The sequence below is a fragment of the Acanthopagrus latus genome, chromosome 4 (genome assembly GCF_904848185.1).
Source record: "Acanthopagrus latus isolate v.2019 chromosome 4, fAcaLat1.1, whole genome shotgun sequence".
In the NCBI taxonomy this organism is placed as follows: Eukaryota; Metazoa; Chordata; class Actinopteri; order Spariformes; family Sparidae; genus Acanthopagrus; species Acanthopagrus latus.
In genome coordinates, this window is record NC_051042.1 from 12,257,552 (window position 1) to 12,279,209 (window position 21,658).

At 37.9% G+C, this 21,658-nt stretch overlaps 1 protein-coding gene and 1 long non-coding RNA gene across 13 annotated transcripts in view; one reads left to right on the top strand and one right to left on the bottom strand.

Annotated features, from left to right (window-relative positions):
* luzp2 (leucine zipper protein 2) overlaps nt 1-21,658 on the bottom strand; it is a 231,080-nt gene that overhangs the window by 49,449 nt on the left and 159,973 nt on the right. For all 11 annotated transcript variants that reach the window (XM_037096011.1, XM_037096014.1, XM_037096015.1 and 8 more), the window contains 3 exons: nt 19,058-19,128; nt 15,227-15,308; nt 9,888-9,950 (listed from right to left, as the gene is read on the bottom strand). In XM_037096011.1, the coding sequence (XP_036951906.1) occupies nt 9,888-9,950; nt 15,227-15,308; nt 19,058-19,128 (216 nt within the window). The remainder of the gene's footprint in view (nt 1-9,887; nt 9,951-15,226; nt 15,309-19,057; nt 19,129-21,658) is intronic.
* Nucleotides 1,123-15,283, top strand: LOC119018390. 2 transcript variants are annotated; one of them, XR_005074741.1, is made up of 4 exons: nt 1,123-1,221; nt 3,450-3,616; nt 14,724-14,819; nt 15,170-15,283. It is a non-coding gene; the product is annotated as an uncharacterized LOC119018390 (long non-coding RNA). The 2 variants fall into 2 exon arrangements; XR_005074740.1 differs by having other exon boundaries at nt 14,724-15,220.

Consider the following 21,658-nt stretch of genomic DNA (forward strand, 5'->3'; position numbering starts at 1 on the left):
TTGTTTGCAGGAGACACTTTAAGTATTGCTCCATATAGAACAGGCTTCCTATCAGTGTCGGGGAAGCAGACCCCGACTCAGTACTCAGCTTAAATTAAGACTAATTTATTTAATGCGGCACACAATATATAATGATTTTGTGATTCCAACCTAACCATTTCCACTTCACCCTGCTCCACAGTAAAAAAGCAGCACTGCTCCTACCACTAAAAGCAGCTGCTTTAACGGAGGGAGCTGTTGGTTGGTTGAAATACATTAACAAACATTTATGTGCATTTATTTACTCCTGAGTATGTTTTTGACACTGATTGAGAAGAGGAGACAGATCCACAATCTGTTAACCCTCAGGCTCACCCTGAGCCACATTCGACTGAACGCTGCGCTGTCTGATGAAATGAAGAGTGTGTGTGCTATCCATGGCAAAAATGAGGAATCACGGACAACCTTTCTCGGTTTCCTCCTGATCTCAATGGAGGGAGAATCGATTATGTGTGTGCAGAGAGCTGTTTTGGTACCAGAAATTCTGTGAAATAGGCATTATGCCATAAAATGTGAAAGTACATGCCCACTGCATGAAAAGAGAGAAGTAAGGATTATGTGGAAGAGAAGCACCTAAAAACAGGTTTTGATGCTGGATGGGCGACTGGGGACACATCGGACTTCAAATCCGACTAAGGAACATTTTCAAAATAACATATCTTAATACTATAAAGCTAACACCCTGACCAAAGCTTCCATTCTTGATCACAGGCTGATCCATTACTCTTTCACTCATCTTAAAGGAGGCACAGGAATTGGTAGCAAAACAGGTGCTGACGGTGGCAGTCTCACTATAAGCATTTAGAAATGATATCACTTGCAGTTGAATGCCCCTGTCTTCTAGTAAAATAATATCCTAATAATATCCTGGTTCGCTTGCTAGATATTTGGTTTGGGTAACACTGCTGTGATCCCGGCGTTGTATCTGATGTGTGATTGAATGCCATTAGGGGCTGTTGTTGGGTTGAACCTGGTGAAGCTGCTCTGTTGTATTTTCATTTCCATCTGCTGGGCACTTATCTGACTCAAACATATATGTGAGATTTGTTTTCTAGTTTTGCAATGCGATGTTGCCATAGCAACCTAAGACCCATGGATTTGTTTCCTGATTTTACTTGCATCTAAATGAAATGCCCAAACATCCCAGCGTCTGACCTTCCATGGAAAAAGTCAGAATAGACAGTAGGGATTTTATTTTTTTATTTTTTGCTGTTATTTGTGCTTTGCCCAGTCCATCATGTGTGTGCGTACGTGTACAAAAAATGCATTCTGATTTAGACTTCCTGCATCTTTATTTTGATTGTAAGCTCAACTTTCAAAGGGTGAACATGAGATACGTTCACATTACCAACGCAAGGGTGGAAGTATATAATGATCATTAAATTTGCATCAACATCATTTAATTTGTTTTACAGTTCATGCTCAGTTCACCATTATTTTGTATGTATTTCCTTTTAGTATTAAGCACACAAAACAGAGTCATAACAACATGCTATGGCAGCCAGCATGTTCATGTGTTCTCATTTTTTCTAATGTTACTAGAACTATGGAGTATTGCTTTTTTTTGTATTCTTCACTTGAATGTTGTGAATTACTGAGTCATTTTAAATCCTCAAGCAAAGTCAGTCTGAGAATAGAACATTTGTCTGTGGCCAGCTCCACACAATCTACAACCTGTATGCCGGGAACGGTATAGACATTGCTTTGAAGGGGACACAACCCCAACATACCATATCAACCACCAGATGAAACCACAAATTAAGGGTGTGGTTTTGTGTAGTGATGACAGTTATCTTTTCCTAGTTTTTGGAGCTACAATGTGAGTGATGCATGCATTATATTGTCAGTAGGAACATACATATAAACATACAAAGTCTGCATCATCCAAAATGTTATTATACTTTAATCCACCATCGCCATTAGTGATGTTAATGATTAATGGTTAATGTTAATCGCCGTTAAGAATTTAGCCATTTAAAATGAGACCGGCATGGATACAACAAAAAGTATTTCACAATAAGAGATTACAGATGCTTGCTCTTCAAATACATCCAAATAATCACAACATACTGGTGTGAGAAAATATACTAAATTAAAATACAGGTGATTTGTCAGTAAGTGGTTTTACATAAACAGATATGACATTTTAGCCATTTAGTCGCCTCAGTAATGGTTGGATTTTGTTGCCAGTAGTTGAATACACAAAGACAGAAGTGCCATAATCAAAATCAAGTCATTATTTTGTGTTATCTAGTTCATTACTCAAGTTACTTTATGTCTACTTTATCTGTTCTTTTAACTCCTAATGTAGCTGATTTTACATCAATCATAGATCATGTCAGTGATTAAAACAGTTTGCTAATGGAAAAAAGATCCAGCACACTTTGTGTATTATTAATGATTCATTGAAAATCGATTGTTAAGGCAGCAGACTGTCAATTAAAGAAATGAATTTGCATCCCTAATTGCCATCTAACTAGACCTTTTCCATTCACAATGAACACTGTCACTCTCACTGTGATGTCAAGTCCACCATTGCACTTGTGTAACAAGCCGGGGCTGCTGTCTCCGATATGTGAGTGCGATCGATGAGGCTGCACATCACCTGTCCGTTCACTGCAAAATGTGACATCACATGCCATCACTCATCACACCCAGTTTCACCCAAACCTCTATTTTTGGTCCTGCACTTTACTTTTTAGTGCACTCTCAGTCATCATTTCATCGTCTCAGTGATCATTTGTGTGGAATTAGTCCCGACACTCTTAGTATTAATCCGGTGGCTATTCAGAAGTTGAGTAATACACTTGTGGGAGTGAGGAAGCCATTTCTTCTCAAAGGCAATAATGCTGTGCAGCTCTGTGTGCCATGTGGAGAACTAACTAAAAAAAAATGGGTAATTATTTTAAAATATATTTTTTAATAAGACAGAAATGCAGCATTACTGGCCAAATATGAAGAAAAAGTCACAGAGGGAAGGCAGCAATTGGATTTAATGTATTTTGCACAGTAACACTATCTTCGAAATATGCAATTTCTTTTCCCATTTAATCACTTTGAAGCAGTTGAAATAACAGCAAAACACACTTGACTCCTTGAAAATATATGTTTGAAATTAGTCATCGCATCTTTTTAATGGTTACACTTGATCACTCTCTGACAGTCATGAACAAGTAACTTTCTAGTATCACTCATTGGCAATTATAATAAAATAAAAAAAACAAAGAACTGCAAAACTCACTAGACTATGATATTAAGCCTCTATTAACTTCAGTGGTTTCATCTGTTTTGTCTTTGAAGCAAACATAATGATACAGTTTCCATTTTCTGCCTACTTTAGTTTGTCATTTTTTTCCGGTAAGAATATCACTAAGAGAGACGTTTTTTTTTCTTTTTTTCCTGCCGTTTAGCCGGTGAAATTACATCAGAAAGACATGAAAGGACGTAGACAATTATGGGAAGCCATTTTAGACTAAAAACATCGGCATCAGCAGCAAGGAGCTGAGTGTGTGGCAAAGCTGTCCATTACAATGCTCTGTGAGAACCTGATGAATCCCAGCAGGATCCAAGTCAGCCTGTAAGTCATTCTCCTCAAAATACTCATGATAAGCCCTGAAAGCAAATCACTGATAATGACTTTGCAGTGAATTGGAGCCGTGGAGCTTTTCTGCTGACACCACAACACAATTCACAGTGATGTGCAACATAAAAACATGTTTTAGAAACTAATGCTGGTGTAAACAATGGGCACAGTTACCTCTACAGATGTTCATTTCAGATCAATCTGGAATTTTAATACACTTAACATGGCCTCGTTATCTCTGTTATGTTATGAATTACGGATTAATACAATACAGAGAATATAGTTTGAACCAGGTGTAGCAGTCTAGTAGATAACTAAATTAATGCAGTGTAATGCAGGAGCCCTGCAGTAATTCCTACCATCATGAAGGTTGTAATGTGTAGTTTCTATTTATGTTGTACTGAGAGATGTTTCTAATATTTAGTAAAACTTTATTGCTAAAATTGACACTCTTGGATTCAACAGCATCAGAAACTGCAGCTTCCATAAGTGCCATAAATTTAAATCAATGCTTCTCTAAAATAGTTTCAGGTATGGCTGGGCAATATATCGGTATTATATCTTGATATGAGACTGTATATTATCTTTTTATTCAGTTATGGCTATGTCTTGATGTGAGATCTTTTAAATCAAAAAGTTAATAAAACTCTAAATGCCCTGAAAAAGTATGAAACATGAAATAAGAGACATAAAGTGAAATAAAATACGCACCCACTCATGGAAATGATACTTTTTTCTTGAGGTGGTTGCAAGGACTCTCTCACTTAATCTTGACTAGAACGTGACAGGGCACATAATTCAGATACTGTTTAAAAGATAATGATCGTAACATTGGCAATTTTTATGTGTTTCAGGTAGAAACAGTTTTGTTCATTTTGACTTTGAAAAGATTGGCTTGTTTTGATTTTACTTATGGGCTAATTAATAATTGAAGACATTAATTAATTAATTTCTACCATAAAAAAAAGGCTGGAGTTACAGGACCCCGTTTAATGTTGGGGTTCCATCTTATATAATGGATTTTATAACGTGACAACTTTGTCATGTGACCGCCCTTCAAAGATGCAAAGTCGAGAATGTAACATAAAACTGAGGTGAATGGAAAACTTTGGTAGTAAAATGATGATTTTGACCTTTGAGTTCTGCCCGGTGGAAATCTTCTGTATCTCACACAAGTGTAATAGATGCAGGGAAATGTTTCTCATGATTCCCTGCATGTAGCCACGACTTAAATGTCAGAGCCTCACAGATGTCAGAAGTTTCCAGACTTCTACTGACCACAGATGACCCCTTCTGTATATGATTATAAAGCCCTTCAACCTGGAGAAACCCTTTTTCCAAGATATGTAGATCTGAAAGAGAAAAAAGCAAACCTCAAAATGTCAACAATGAAGCAGGCATTCAATAGGAGGGCAGGCGTTCTAAAAAAGGAGGTTTTTGTTTGAACTTGTGCTCTTTGCCTCTTCATCCTGCCCGCAGAGTAAATAACCTCCATGGTGTTTCAGTGTGTTGGAGTGCATCAACATTTACATGGCATTTATACCAAAAATGTTATTCTTTTCAGTCTCTTCAATTACAGTTCAGCGAACTTTAATTCAGGTCAAATTGTTGGCAGCGCTGTTTGCCGGCTTGTTGTTTTGGCAAGATTGACTTTGAAGATTGACTTATGTTAATGAGGTTCAGCAGAAGACTGAACTGCCTGTGACAAACATTACAGCACAAACTTAGTATATACTCATAATTATAAATACATATATACATATGTTATATTATATACAAATGATGACACGTTGTTCATACTTATATTGCGTAATTGTTGTTTATATTGCAATATCTAAATATGTATATAACTGTACCTTATATAAATGCTATATATGTGTATGTATCAGTCTGTATACATTCTTAGTTACATCATGTCCACATTTATATATAATTTCACTGTATAAATGTAAATATAAGGTTATATATATTTACATTTATTTATATTTATTTTAGGTATATTTAGTGTATATAGAAGGGGTCCTCAAACGTATTACTCAGATGTCCTTATCTGTCCTTATCACATAACAGATGTAATTATGCACATAAACAAAGGGAATTAAGAATGAAATTAAAACTTTAAGGCGTTTTAAACAACCTTTGTGGCCATTTGAGTATAGACTTATGAGTTTACGATGTGCACCATAATGCACCATGACAGCAGATAAGAAACGCTGATAAATCTATGGAGATACTATAAAAACTCAAGACAGAGGCTTTCATAGTCCTTGCGGTACAACACTATTTTTTTTCCCCGTGTGGCAGAAAAAACAATAAAATGTATTCACCAAACAGAAATTATACCCATATTTGGTGCTTGGAGGACAGTTTTTGACTTTCTTACAACTAGTTGCAGATTCTGTGTACTAGGGGAGACCAGACACATTATGTACATATCTGCGAGGAGCTGATAGTAAATTCTCTGGTGTAACGTTAATGCACGAACTCAGCGGCAACACACGCAACACTCTCACTCTCTCTAGCAGTTAATGCCACCATAACCACAATGTCAATGACAGGGAAATTAGCCACACTAAAACATTTGTCTGTAGACAGGATCACTGTAATGATCTCTAACAATTCACTGATCAATGGAAAAAGTATTGCCAGTAGAAAACGTTATACTAGTTAGTTAGTTATACAAGTACAATATTGTTGTCTTCATAATGGGAGGTGTTTTCTTTGTCTGGACTGATCAGGTATGTTTGTCACTTGGTTTATAGTCTTTATCTTCATGCCTCTGTGTCAGTGTCTACTTGCTCTGTTCCTAAATAAATAAAGATGTGGTTGAAGTGTAAAGAAGTCCCTAATTGTTCATTACTGAGTCAAATCATGGCCTCTTTTATGGGTCATTTAGTCAGTTAAACCGATCTGCCCCAGAGTATTGCCAACATGTGCAACCTCCTACAGTGGCAATCACTTGATTGATTATGGAAGTGTCTACATTTACCTCTGATTACCTCCTACAGAGCTAATCATGCCAGAGCAAATTCAATACATGACTTTTACAGACATTAATTATAAGTTGACTGAGATGCTACTTTTCAAACACATTACCAAAAGACGTTTCACATCTACCATGATTTTATATGTACGGTCTTTCAATATATCAGTGACACCGCATGATGACACGATGTGGTGACACTAAGGTTAACAAGAGATATGACTATGGAATGATGAATGCTAAATACTGATAAAGTGTGCTCTAAAATGATATATTAGAAAAGACATTTACAATGTAGATGATCTACTCAGTAAGATTATAAGTAATACTCTGGGCAGAATTGTTGAAGAAGTCTAAGGCACTCAAGAGGGTAATGACTTAAAAAGCCTTTAATATCTCATGCTATTGAATCATAACACCAGTGAAAACATGCCTACGTGTTTCATCTATTGAGTTCTTCAGCAGGGCAAGTAAAAAACAAGCAGAATGACTTGTTTGAAAGCATTAAATTAATTGGTTAATTAAGCAGGTTATTTTTTATATCAGCTGATTACAGTGACTTTTGAGGAAGACCTTCAGACTTTTTTTTCTGGCTGCCAGGAGGTGGTAACATGAAGTCTGACAACTTTTAAGGTTTAAATGTGCCTTGCAAAGCTTATATGTTAATAAAAACAATAGTTCTGTTAATGTTCGGTTTTACTTACAAAAACCCATTGTGTGAATTGATGAGGTCTAATAAACCTGTTGCAAAGTCATTTTTTTAACACTATAAAACCTGCATTGTTTACATTTATATCGACTAGCTAGCATTCTTCTTCTTTGTGGCCTTGGATGGCACATTACTGTACATGTTTACTGCCCCCTGTAGATCAGTGAAACCATTGGCACAACAGCATGAAACCATTGGCATGATTAGTTATCACATACTGTGGCACTTGCAAAAGTCAAACAAAACATACTCACAAAGTGATGATCTATATAGCTCCCTTGGGTACACTGAAGGGTGTGGGCTTTGTAGAAAAATGGTGTCATGGAATTCTAAGAATGTTACTGAGGTTACACGATTCATTGCACTGGTTTAGATGTGATTAAAGATCGAACCAAAAGATTTGGTAAATTTATGAAACCTTCATGCTAAACTTTTTAATAGCATCTCTTTGTATGACATCATATTGTCCTTCAATTGTATTAAATTTCAAACAAGAAACACAATTTGAAAACGGCAACACGGCATCATTTTTATTTCATAGTTTGTGATCTACTCTGCTGTTTACAGACATGATAGACCTGATGAATCCACAGAAACCTGTCTTCTGGCAGGAACAGTTTGATTATCAGTAAATTGGTGTCATAATGTCACTGTTTGGCTCTTCATTTGAAGCACTTGATCGTGTTACCAAAGCAAAGTTTAGTCGAAATTGGTCTCAAATTAATTTGAACATCTGGTGAGTATCAGTTTTTTCACTCGCAGTGAGCAGCACGGTGTGGCAATTTTCCCTCTTCATCATCATTTCTCATGATCTTGTGATTTAATTAAAATAACCTGCCCGCAGTTCAAAACAAAAAATTGGCATTATGAGCCTTTGTAAACTTTAAAGTTCATATAGTTAGTTTTATAAGAATCTTAAGTGTTGCTTTGCATATCTATAGATCACATAGAGATGCATAATATGGATTATGTTCAGCTGAAGCTGATTATTGATCATTTCACTCTTTTGTTCATAAGCTGTATGTTATCCACACCTGACGGTAAGACAAATATAGCGAGCAAAGACAGATGATTTAATATTCCATAGCTCTAATTAGATTTGTTGTGTTGTACCTTGGGGACTTCTTCACTCCTGTCTGAATGCTTACAGAACATGTACTCCAAATTCAAATAGTGCTGTCTCCCTCTGAAACAGCAGAACATGTCAGCAAAATGTTTGGTGATATGTCTGTAGTCCACACTGCGTGGCTCTAACCAGGTGCAGCAGTTTGACGTCATGAGCGGTACAAGTGTGTGGCGCCTTTTGTACTTGTTTATCTCTGTGTTTATCTCTGTATTTATTGGCAAACTGCATGCCAGCTTTAAAGGCACATGCCACAACCTACTGAATGTTCTTGTGAAGATTCTGCGCATGTGAAGCAAGTTCCAAGCAATTCGTATTATTGGCTTAATACATGGGCTAGACATTATAGCCACCTAATCATTACGGTTCCAGACGTTGAACATAAAACCTTACCCACTCAATAAACACAAAACATGCAGTTAAAATAAACTAATTTGTATTTGCATTTCTAGTATGGAGTCAGTCAATGCGAGTCAAAACCTTTCATAAAAAACCCATCTCATGTCATTGGAAGCATTTTTTTTCCATGTCCACACAGTGAACAGAGTAAAGGGTCCTCCATATCTACATATGACATTCAGTAAAATGATTAGGTGGCTGGTGTGATATGATTTCATTCAATTTGTCACAGTACTCGTCTGCAGGAGTTTAATTTTGACATTTCTGTTTTCCTTCTTTCATGTTACATAGCTGGAAACAGTCATATTAAAATGACTTAACATTTTTAGAGGCTGCTGTTCCCGATGTAGCTATGCTGCATTTAATGGGGACGTGCTGTTTTGTTGTTTTTGTCAGGAGTGTTTTATTATTATTATTTTTTTTTTATTCCAGCAGATAACAAGCCAAACGATAGATTATGTGGTGTCACATACTTTCATTGCAGCTACAACGGCATTTGCCAGCAGAACTTTTTTGCACCAGCTATCTAAAGCATCAGCTGTAAATGTCACATTTTGGTGTCAGCCCATCAGAATCAAAGAGATAAAAACCCTTTTTCGATGAACTATTTTGCACTGATGTTCAACAATCATGCAGCGAGAAATCCATCGCAGAAGAGGCAAAAGAGGAGAGAGCAATTTCTCAACCAACACAAGCCACAACAGCCATGATCGCAGGCATGATCAAAGACACACTCCACTGTTTACAAAGTACTCGGTAAAATAGATATATTTGTGCCAGCGTATGTCTGCCTTTGATTGAAAGCAACCGGCTCTGCCCACAGTCTCTGGAGATTGCCAGAAGGCATTTGGCAGACACAGAAAATCATTAAATGAAAAGCAGACAAGGCAGAGAAAGTGGGTTCCTGATCAGTAAATTAGAGTAAATTCTTCCTTTATGGTTACGTCTACCTCGCAAAGCCATAAACCGAAAATTAATGATGTTGAATGCAGGGTTTTTTCTTAATGTAGTGAGATTCAAATCAGCCTTAAGTGAAACTTTGATGACTCACCTCTTGCTGTAAATCCTTGATGATTTTGGTCTTTTTCTCCATCTCCACTTTAAGAAATTTGATCTGAAGACAGAAAGGACAAAACGAAAGATGATTAGACTGAAAGCCCAGATTCATTATGTGTTTAGTTCCATTCCACAGAAAATATTCATTGAAAGCTATGCATGTTGAGACTACCCATTTAAACAGTGTATGTGAAACTAAGTGCAATGGATGAATGCAATTATGCCATTACACCATTATCAATGCAGCATGCTGATTTACTGTCCTCCAATATTAGTAGTCAAAAATCCCGTGGACACCAAATCCATCCATCTCTCTATGTTGTCAGACTTCCCCAGAACATCTGAGACACTTACAGTCGATCCATTTGTTACTACCGAAAACATAAATCTTTTAAAGCAGGTGTGTGCTGTAGTTTTAACAAACATCACTCACAAAGCAGGGAAGAGAGTGTTTTTCGAGAACTGGTTTAAGCCTGTGTTCCAACACAAATTAACTATTTGTAGCAGCGGGACAGTATGTAAGGAATTTAAGTCATTTGAATTCATTGAGTGAAATCCCCTTTGGTTTTGACTTCATGCATTTTCAGTGGTCTAACTGGTAAGCAGGGCATAGAAACTGATTATAAGATTGAGATGGGTATTGTAACTTTGGCAATATTTACTGTGTTCTTATGACACACAGCTCCGCCTTCACTGCAGTCTGTCACTAAGACACAGTAGCCTTCAGCATTGACAGGATATAATTCATGATGTGTAACTAATCAGACAGTGTTGTGGCAGGACTTTACTAGAGAACACAGAGTGGGGACTACAGATCAAACCAACCAACAGATCCACAGAGGATTGCCATATCCACTGCCCTCAACTCAGTCTTCACACACCTTGGAAACGACAACAGCTATATCAGAACCAAAGCAGGGTCCTTAACCTTCACATTTACCCAAGATAAATACTTCTCCGGTTGAATTTAGGATTCAGATTTTGCTCTGACCTTTTACAATGCATTGCTAATGGATGTTTTCATCTATGAGTCAGCTTGGCCAGTGAGGACACTACAACATTAAGGCTTTAAACAAAATACAATGGTACAATGACAATACATATTAGGTTAATCTTGCACATCTTTCAATTTCAAAGTCAAACTAGACCACACCAGTGGACTCATACACACCCCAAACACAGCATGCTAACATCAAAGGTTGTGTTGAGTCACTGTCTGCGAGAATAGTAAAAGAAGGAGATAGATATGGATGGATGGACATAGATGGATATATAGATGGATAGATGGATGGATAGACATACTGTGTCTAAGTCCAACATACTCAGTTTGCTAATGATCTTAAAGAAATAAAAATGTTGAATTAAGACAGCCTCTGTACATTAGCAGGTAAGTGTATTGAATGCTTGGGACTCATGGCACTGCAGGTAGCAAAACAGTGGTAGCATTTGATTTACCATCTTTAATTAAGCCAGTATGAGCAGTGTTTACATTCAGCTTATATTCAAGCAGTATATTGTGGCTCCTACCATAAATGAACACTGGCCCTTTTAAACTGACAGAGCGAGGCATTCTCCATGCCACTAATGAAACAGTTTTTCACTTTTTAACCGGCCACCCATCAAGGTTTAAAGACTCCATAACTCTGATGAAAAACCGCTGTCACATACTATATTTCTCTCGTGTCTTACAAAGTTAGTTTAGTATAAAGACAGTTTTGAAATGTTCCATCCGAGACCCTGACTGCGGCACATGTGATACGCTGAGACATTTATTCTTGCGATGAGTGACTGCCTGTTTTCCACAGTGTGCCGGATTTAATAGCCCATATGCTTATCATGTCAGAGTGATATCTTTGTTTATCGCAATCCTTTTATCATGAGCTCAGCACGTCTTCCTGGTGCAGGCCTGTGGCTTGTGTTAAGCAGCCAGACGCAGGTTCAAACGCTAACTGTGGTTGGTAAACTGCAGCCATGGGCTACCGTATATTTAAAAGAATAAATTCCCTGTATGTGAGAGAGAGACAGATAGGTCAAGGTTTCTTCTTTCTTTCTGTTTTTTTATACTGAAAAGGCGCTTTTTTTCTTCTTTTTTTTTTTCCTTTTTTTAAGCGATGCATGTCCTTGAGAGAGGTCATCAAGATAGGCTGGTGGACAAAGAGGAAAAGATTCATGGGGCTGGTGACCTAATACCAAGTACACACCCCAGGGAACAGTAAAATAAGCCTCACCAGTTGACTCACATCCCCAAGCAGGGCATGATAACATCAGAGTTCATGTTTGAGCCTTTCAGTCACTGCCACAGCTCCCGGGGATGGTTAAAAAAAAAAAAAACACACACACACATCCTGGTGCAGTATTTAGGTTTTTAGCTAAAGGAAGTGAAACAAGGGACAACATAAAAAAAACAGCCCCTATAAACTACCAGTTCTGTTTGCTGAATGCACCTATTGTTTTCTGTATTGTATTTATTTATACACCACAAAATCTGCGTGAGTAAGAAAATTAAGCATAGCATGAGCTACAAGTTTGACTTGCTGAGTATTGAGCGTGACTAAATAAGACACGGATGCAGAGATAATTTTGCCTGAGCTATGAATCATATTGAGATTAAAGATGTGTTAATTAATCAACCATTAACATTAAGATATATAAGATATTATCAATATGATTAATCCTTAAGGCATTCATCAAAAAACAAAACTAGCAGCTCTGTTTTTGGACACAGCGGTGGCTTTGAGCTAAATGCCATCATCAGCATACTAACAGGCTTAAAATGACTATGCTGACCTGCTTATGTTTACCAGGTAATGCTTACTATGTTCACCATCTTAATTTTGCATGTAAGTCTGCTATCATCCAAAGTTAGCACTAAGGACAACGTACAGCTGAGGCTAATGAGTTTAGTTTAGTTAGTGACAATTGGTTTTGAGGGTATTTACTCATGGACGTAACGGACAGATTCATATTTTGACCTAACAAAAAAGGGCAGAGGATCACAAGAGTTTGTGTTTACATCATTATTTTCAGAGGGTAAAAAGATAATGGTTATCCATCCAATAGTTGTAGAGACATTTTAGTTCAAGCCACAAATGACCACCTTGTGTTGGCACGAGAGGGAAAGTCGGGGGGTCACCAAAGTCATCAAGCGTCATTCTCTGCACACCATTGATTTCTGTGCAATATTTCACACTGGTCCTTGAATGATGTTGAGATATTTCAGTCTGGATAAGAATGGTTGACTGACCAGACTGATGTTGCCATGAAGCTAGAAAACTCTGAGGAAGCATATTTACTGCTTTTGTAAATCATTGTCATTTGAATATCTTTTGATTTGACTGTTAAGTGTACAAAACACTCAAAATATGAAGATCACAGGTTTTAAAACATTTTATCAGAAAAATTACATTAAATGGTTAGTTAAAAATGACTGAAAGTTGCCTACCTAGTTTCATATGCGGCATCTGTATAGGTTGAATGTAAGATTCTAAACCAAGACGTCAGAGACAGCTTCCTTAACGAATACACATTCAGAGAAAAATCTTCTTCATGAAGAAATGCTGCCTGACATAGACCGACTTGAATGTCACTGCCCATACCTGCAAACATAGTTAACCACTTTCTGTCTTCTGATTTGTGTGTTCATTGGTGATCTCTGCACAACATAAACAGCAATAAATATGTTAATCTTGCAAGCAAGGGATTTCCGACTTCCTTAATGTTGATTCCTTCAGTGGTCTTTGGATGCCCTGTATTTCGAGTGTCTAAATCAGATACAGTATCGCACAGCTCTGTTCAACGTCTGTGGCATTTGCATTCTGCAGAGAGGTGTTCTTTTTAATCTTGAATCTCAGCGGGGTTGATAAATACCATTTAACAGAACATAAATGTCAGTCTCAAACCATAAAACCCAGCAACTGGGATTTTCCAGCGTTCTTGGGAAAATGACAAGAATGTCACTTGGAATGTTACTGTATTGTTATTTATCTCACAGATTTGACTGTTGATCATGGCGAATATTAAAACTTGTGACTGTGCACAAGAAGCCGGGACTATTACAGGACAGTCTTTTCAATTGGCATATATTGAAAATCCCAGAAAAAATTCCTGGGCTACTGTAGCCGTCAGAACAGCCAGACAAGCCTCATGCTGAATCGTTGATAAGGGGTTCGGTGGGAGAACACGATGTGGTCTATGAATAGTATGATGATACAAATGTGGGACAATACAGTGAGATAGAACAGATGCATTAACACTCTAAATAACCGGGCAATTCAGTGGACTGTAACTACACAGTATATTGAATTGAGTTCCTGTTTATGTCAGCAAGCTTGGGCTGGGGCTTAGGCACAACAGTTACAGCAGTGTGTTGTCAGGAGCAGGTGGAGTGAAGTTTATTCAATATAAATACAGGCTTATGTAACCTTTCACTCTAAAGAATTACTATTTTCATGCACAGTTAAATTTCCTCTTATTTATCTCACTCTTCTAATGCACAATTTGCGACATAACCACATATATCTCCAACGTCCCTACAGTTAAGAGCATCGTCTTTGCGTACTCATTTAACATTTGTGAGCAAAATCATTACTTTTTTTTTTTTTTTTGACCTTTTTATTGACAGAGCAGCTGAAGATGTGACAGGAAACAGGCTGAGAGAGTGACACTTATTTCATGTGGCACTCTATAGAGGCATCAGTGCTAAATTGAGTTAATAATGTGTAGTATGTGCAGTGCTTTAAGTGGGCTGGTACAGATCAGTACCCGCTGCTGTATTTTTTATGTTTTAACCTTTAGCATAGAGTGCTAATAGTTTTTTTGTTTTTCTTTGCAGGAACTTCTCACAACCTGCCGGTACTCTTTTCTGCCCTCTCCATATCATGCCTGGGGGGGCGGATACACTTCGAGAACTATTTATACCATACTATAGGTATTTTTCTCTACTTTCTTAGATTTAGATCACAGAGACCAGGTATATATATTAATTGAAATTGGCACTGAGTGTTTAAGATACCTGTGTGGAATTTAGTGAGAGCCAGAGTGACATGATGGACAGATGGGACGGTGGGCAATATGAACTGAAAGATGGATTTTGGTAGATGGATAGATAAGTACATGTTCGTCGGTTATAATGCCTTTGTTCAGTCTTATACATTTTGTGTGGGAGTAGAGGGAAGGACACAAAGGTTTCTCTCAGTTTTAATTAAGTGGTGAGGGAATGAGGCAAGAGAGCTTGCTGCTGGGTAATGAGCGTGGATCACTGAGGGGCCTGTGTGACAGGTGACGCGGCTGGTTAGAAGAGACCGGGTGTTGATGGTCAGGTCAGCTCTGTCTTACCGTGGCCTGCTGCTTCTCTGCTCTCTCATTTGCCTCATCCAGCTGCTTCTGCAAGGCCGCCTGGAGGGACTTCATCTCCTCTCTGTCAAGAGAAAGAGAAGTGAGAAACACTCTGTTAGCACATCCTCCTCACACTCTCAGAGGCCTCCACAGCTCGGCCACAGACTGGTTTCTTTACCATACCACTGTTGAGAGCCGTGCTCAGAAACGGGTCTGTTCAATGCAATTTTCACTTGTTTACTTTAAGTTGTGTGTGTTTTCATCTGCTGATTTGGATTGAACCAAGTTCATAGTGTTTTTGATTCGCCGGATGAATGTGTGCAACAAGAAATCTGTATGAGTATCTTTAAATGCACTTAAAGCTTGATTTAAACACTTTTGTGTACTGGATTTTAAGTCAATAAAGAGAGACATAAAGAAAATGTGTACAGTATTATTTAGGTTGTATTATTTAGCATTTGAGCACCCAGAAGACTCCTCACTGATTTTATGTATGCTGTAAAAGGTCTGGTGCTGGATTGAATATGTATTTAATATAAACGTAAATGCATTAAAATGCAATGGTTCTTTCAGTTCCGTTTGATGCTCCCGTGCACAGATAACTGCAATGCACACTGAATTATGAATCGAGTGGGCAAGTGATGTGGGTCAGTGGTTTCAAAAAATGCTTGTTGAAATCACATCACAAGGCACCCCAGCAAAATTAAAGGTAACAGTCTATTTATGGTTTCCAAGGGGGGCTGTAACTTTAAAAATATATGACGCGGTCGTAGTCGAGCGGCAGTATCTTTGAAGGCAATGCAGCAACGCTCGATGTTTGTGTGGAAAGCATCTCACTGCTCAGCAGCCGTATACTCTTATATTTTATATGCCAGTGGTCTTGTCTCTTGGCATAAGTTCAGCCTCGCAAACATTTTTCTTCACAGCGACCAGCCAAGCACCACCGCTTTGGCATTTCATTTATATTACCATCTCCCGCATCCAAGGCTTGGAGCGATTTTGTACAAACAAGATAAAATTGCTCTAACTGACTGAAGCGTACAGTCAATGTGAGACTGATGTACTTTGAGCGGACAGACAAGTGAACATACTGTATGTCAACCAGGTTGACGGCAGCAGATTAAACCAGTTAAATTAACTGTTACTACCATGTTACAACCTTAAAATACAACATTCGGACTGGCCACCTGGTCTGATGGTAAACATTTTTGTTGCATTACAGTTTCTCGAAAACTTATTTTCAGAAAGCAATCAAACAGCTGTTAAGAGTTGTCAGAAATAAATGACTCGCAATGAATCACCTGTCTGCATCCACCGTGATGGAGTCAGCTAGTAATCACACTTGGCAGACATGGAACTCCAAAGGTGGATTAATAACACTTTGGAAAAATTGCAGCTCACAAATGCTAGCTAGGCAACATTGAGCCGAGCTGCTGCTTTATGGTTTTTAGCTTGATGACATGTGAGAGCTGCCATGGACTGGTGATGGGCTATTGATTGGCTATCAAGATACTGCACACAAGAGGCCGGACTTCAATCAGGCTGACATTTCAGAGAGCATAGAGGGCACAAATGACTGCTAATCATTAAAAATCTCATTACACACAATGTTAATCAGACAGTCCTAACTGGAAAAGCATTTTGTGTAAACACTTTTCCAGCTCGCTCACAAAAAGATAAAGCAGTGATTCACAGATGCTTGGCTGTCTTTTCACAAAAAAGAGACACGCATATTTTTTTCCGAATATACATGAAGGTTTCATAATAAGATTCTGCAGTATCCTCCCGCTTCTGCGTTTACTGCCTTGTATAAGCAAACTGGGCCGTAAAATACCTGGCATCAATAATAATGAATGAGATATGAGATAATTCTGATTTTCTTTCTCATTCTGTGGGTGGAACTCCTCCGGACATAGATGTCATTTGTATTCACCAAAAAAGAGTTTAAGCAATGTTTGAATCAAAACTATATGTTCAGACTGCATGCAAATCAGAGTTGTTTCTGAAATCAGATCCAAAAGACAGAGTCCTCATTATTCTATTCCAGTGATCAGATTGGATTTTCCAAACGGTCGCTGTCAAGTCGCAGGAAAGACATTTTATTACCGCCTGACTGTTTCTCTCAGCGTCGTCTTCCACACCGCTCTGCTAGTGGCAGCATATATTCTGCCAATGCCTGATCCTCTTCCGTTTCTCTGGATTTGAGCTGCCAACGGCACAAAAGACTTCAGCACGAGCGGCCAGAGACTCTGTCTGAGATGCAATTGTAAAAATCGGATTTGAATCACATTTCAAACTACCTCCAAATGTGGTTTGGATCTGATTTGGAAAAACTGCATTTCGCTCAATTTTCCTGGTGTCCAGACTTCCTTAAATCAATTTCGATATGCCAAAAAACAGATTCTGGCAGGCAGTCTGAACATAGCCAGCTGTAATGTGTCGGAATCACTGTCGATCATATCTGATCAAATCACCAGCATGAAGTCCTGATGAAGCAGTTGACCTGAGTTTATGAAATCTCTTACACGTATTGGAGACTACGCTATTAATAACTGTCCATTACCTGCCTGACTTGGTTTGATGATTTAGTATATCTGAGTTTGTACATGCTGTTATCTTGGCATCACTGTAAATAAGGATCACCCTCAATGTTTTCTCTTAGAATCTTCAATAAAGGACGAAATGAAATAATTTGTTCAATGTTTCATAAATAACACCTTGAAGATGTTTTCTTTAAGTTATACATTTTTGCAATGTTTGCAGCTTATTTCTCATGCTCAACAAATGTTACAGTGTTGGGAAGAAGGAGGAGCTGCTCGTGCTGGATGGGTGTTTCCGTATCCTACGCTATTTCTTTTACAATATTGCTCATAGTATCCAGCGAGAACATGGCACTCTCCAGGGTAACGTAACAATCCCACCACTAGGAATTGTTGCAACAAAATTTCTGCTGTTTTGTCCATTATTTCACCTTGGTTGTTGGTTCAAAATACTGCGATAGTCATCAGGCTTTAGTCGCTGGCTCTACGGTGAAGAAGCCAGTCAGAGGCGTGATTTCAAAACTGTTTGTCGTTGTTAAATTTGAGAAAATTATGTGGTGCCATAGCTGTTGAATTCTGACAAAACATTGGAGGCAATATCTCTGAACAAGGTTAATGATAACCTGATATTGGTTATTGATAGGGGCTGAGCAATATGGATTTTTCAGGGCCAATATCGATTATGAGAAATCAAGGGGAGTGAAAAAACTGATATTTAGGATGTCAAAATTTCGAACAACCGGTGATGAAAACAAAGTACTACATTCACTTGAGTCATTTATTTTTCTGCTAATTTACACTTCCTCTCCACTACACTTATTTGATAGCTTTAGTTAAGAGTTACAGATTCAGATTATTCTGTGTTTACAGGCTTGTAATTGTGACGTGTTACCAATCAGATATTGCTGTGGGCAGGACATTGTGTGAGAAGATACTGCATCAGAGCCAAAGTGGCACATTTTTACATTAGCTCATTTAATTTGCAATCTGGCAGAAACAATCCCAGATACTGCTAATCTGAAAATGCTGAGTATCTGTACTAATAGTGCCCATCCAACATTGTTAACAGGAAAAGTGAATGGGACTTTTGCCTGAATAGCTTTTACAGGTCTTACATATGTTTTCGTTAAAATGACGATGTTCAGAAAACATCAATTGCCTTAGATTTGACTTATTCATCGGCCATTACTGACAGTTTTATAAATTCCTAACGCACATTTTTATGAAATTCAGGAGCAGCAGGGTACTGTTGGTAACTCATGTCTAAGTCATTCATGATGCATCACTTTACCTCTGTTTGTGGCTGAGCTCCAGAATCCTCTGCACATCCTTCTTGGCCACTGAGTCATCATTTTTCAGGGACTGAAAGAGAACAGACGACACTATGTTTTTTTTTTCTAGGAAAGACACATTTTTGCATATTACATGAAACAAACAAACTCCAGAATGAGAACTATTTCAAAGAACCCACAACAGACATGGGGAAAGTCAACATACCGCAAATGCTTTCCTTGAACTGTGAAGTAAATGCACTCAGGTTTTCGAGGTTGCAAATTCCTTCAAGCAACAGTCAAAAGCTTTAGTGATATGCAAGTCATGAGGGAACTAAATGTAGAAAACTGCAATGAACTGTCAAAAGTACCAGAATCATGACATAATTAAGGTGAATTGCTTAAAATCAGGCAGCAGATGTAAAATGCAGGAGATACCCCAAAGAATCATATAGCCCGTAACAACCCAGTGATCATTGTCTTCTTAAAATCCTAACGATCCCGACAGATTGGGTTATACCAGTGCCTAAGCATCTGCCTGATGGGTAATTATGGATTAGTCAGGTCTCTGATTGCCCTACAAGCCCTCCAAGATATTTTTATTTGTTATGAGCTGAACAGAAATTTCCCGACTTCTAAGAAAATGTAGACTCTAAGGGGGAAACGGCTCCTCTTCAAATTGTGCTTGAAGGTAATATCTGTGCCAATTAACGCAGCATTTCCATAAACCCTGTTTTCTCCTGTCACAGAGAAGACGTTTCTCTTCCTCCCACAGTACCTCCCTTCACTTCATGTTCATTTATGTTGAAGAGTGAGACTAGTTAAAGGAGCCAACAACAGCTCCTCACAAAAGAGGCTGTACACTCACTTCAGCTAAGCCCATGTTGAATTGAAATTGTGCAAAATAAAAGAGTTTGAGATTGTATATTATTAGCAAAAGGACATTGGTTCTCACATTGTCTCTAGTGATATTCAATGATTTTTATCATCTGTCATAGAGCAACGACTCAAATGGCCAATTTTCTAATCCCTCCTGCATCATTGTCCAGAAAAAGGATGATAAAAGCCCAGGCCTGAAATTTTTACCGGTCTGAAAACAAGGCTGCTGTCACAAAAAAGTTTTACAGCTTGGATGAACTTCAAGTTTCAGGTTTGGATGCCAAAAAAAAAAATCTTCAGATACACCTTTAGGTCATTTTACAAAGTAGTCTATACAGATGCAGCCTCTTTAAACGTCCTGCTCCTCCATGATAGGTCCCCAAACCGGGCCGTGATGGGTCCGAGCACAGACCTGGTCGAGTTTGTGACTAGAATGCCATGATGTGGTGAACACGGTGGTGAGACATTAAGGAAACCCTTTACAATGGTATATCCATTCACCTGCAGGAACAACGATGATGGAAGCTTAAGCACATGGAATTTTAAGTGTGTGAGAGTGTGATTCCCAGACAGAGCATATTCAGTGACTGTCAGGCTTCCATACCATGAGGTCATCAATATTATGTGTCCTCCTTTTGTTGTTTCAACAGTATCGCATGACAGTGAAAGTAATATGGCTGGGGAATTTATTATTTAACAGGAAGGAAAATCTGCGTGGACAGCACTCGTATGAGTGGCTGACTTTATCTGCAGTGGTACGGGACAAATCATCATAGTGTAAGAGCCATTTTCTTGTTTGTTGTTGTTATATAAATGTGATTCTCATGCTGTCGGATTAAGCCATCAGGTGCGAGCGGAGATCCAAGAACAAACTTATTTTCTGCCACAGTGGAAATGTTATTTTTGAAAGGCTGACGGCAACAAATCTGGATTTAAGCAGAATATTTCTTTACATAAAAACAGATCTTAAAAATGCAGCTCTTCAAAATCATTACATTGATCTTTTTTCAGAACATTTTGAGTTTTGGACTTTTCGATGCTCTGAAATTATTACACATGTTCAAAATCGCACAAGTTGGAAGCAATCCTGCAAAAAAAACATTTTCCGTAAAGTGATGATTATATCTAGTCCCTGATCAGTACGCCTTGAATGTTCAAGATCGTGGATACTGCACATGTTGTAAGTAACATACCTACTGAAAACATTTTTTTTTTCTCCACAGACCAATTTTTATGTTTACTACATATCTGCAAACTTCATATATAGTAAATTCGGAGTATTGAAATGTATCAAAAAAGTATGGATCATTTACAAAACCAACATTTTTCACCTTATAATATCTTCTGCTTCAGTCAATACTTGTTGCTGTTAAGCCTTTCAAAAAAAAAAAAACAGCTTTATTTTTGATCATTGTTGCGGTATATAATTTAGTGATGACATCAACACGTTTTTGTCCCTGTTTTGCTGTCAAATGTGTTATTCTGGCAACATGATTTGAGTGTTCTGATTAGGGTATGCCAGGTACCTAAATGAAGTTAAGCATTAAATATTCTGAATATATTTATGAATTTTAAGGCAAGAGTGTCTGCAGATTTTAGTGCAACTTTATTATCCATTACATCTCAATTACTTTTTGCCATAAAGCAAGCCATTTAATTTCACACCAAACTTGGCCCATTGTTATGCATCATAAATTTGCCATCAAGGCTTACAAGTTTTACAGTGACTATGGGCATAATTT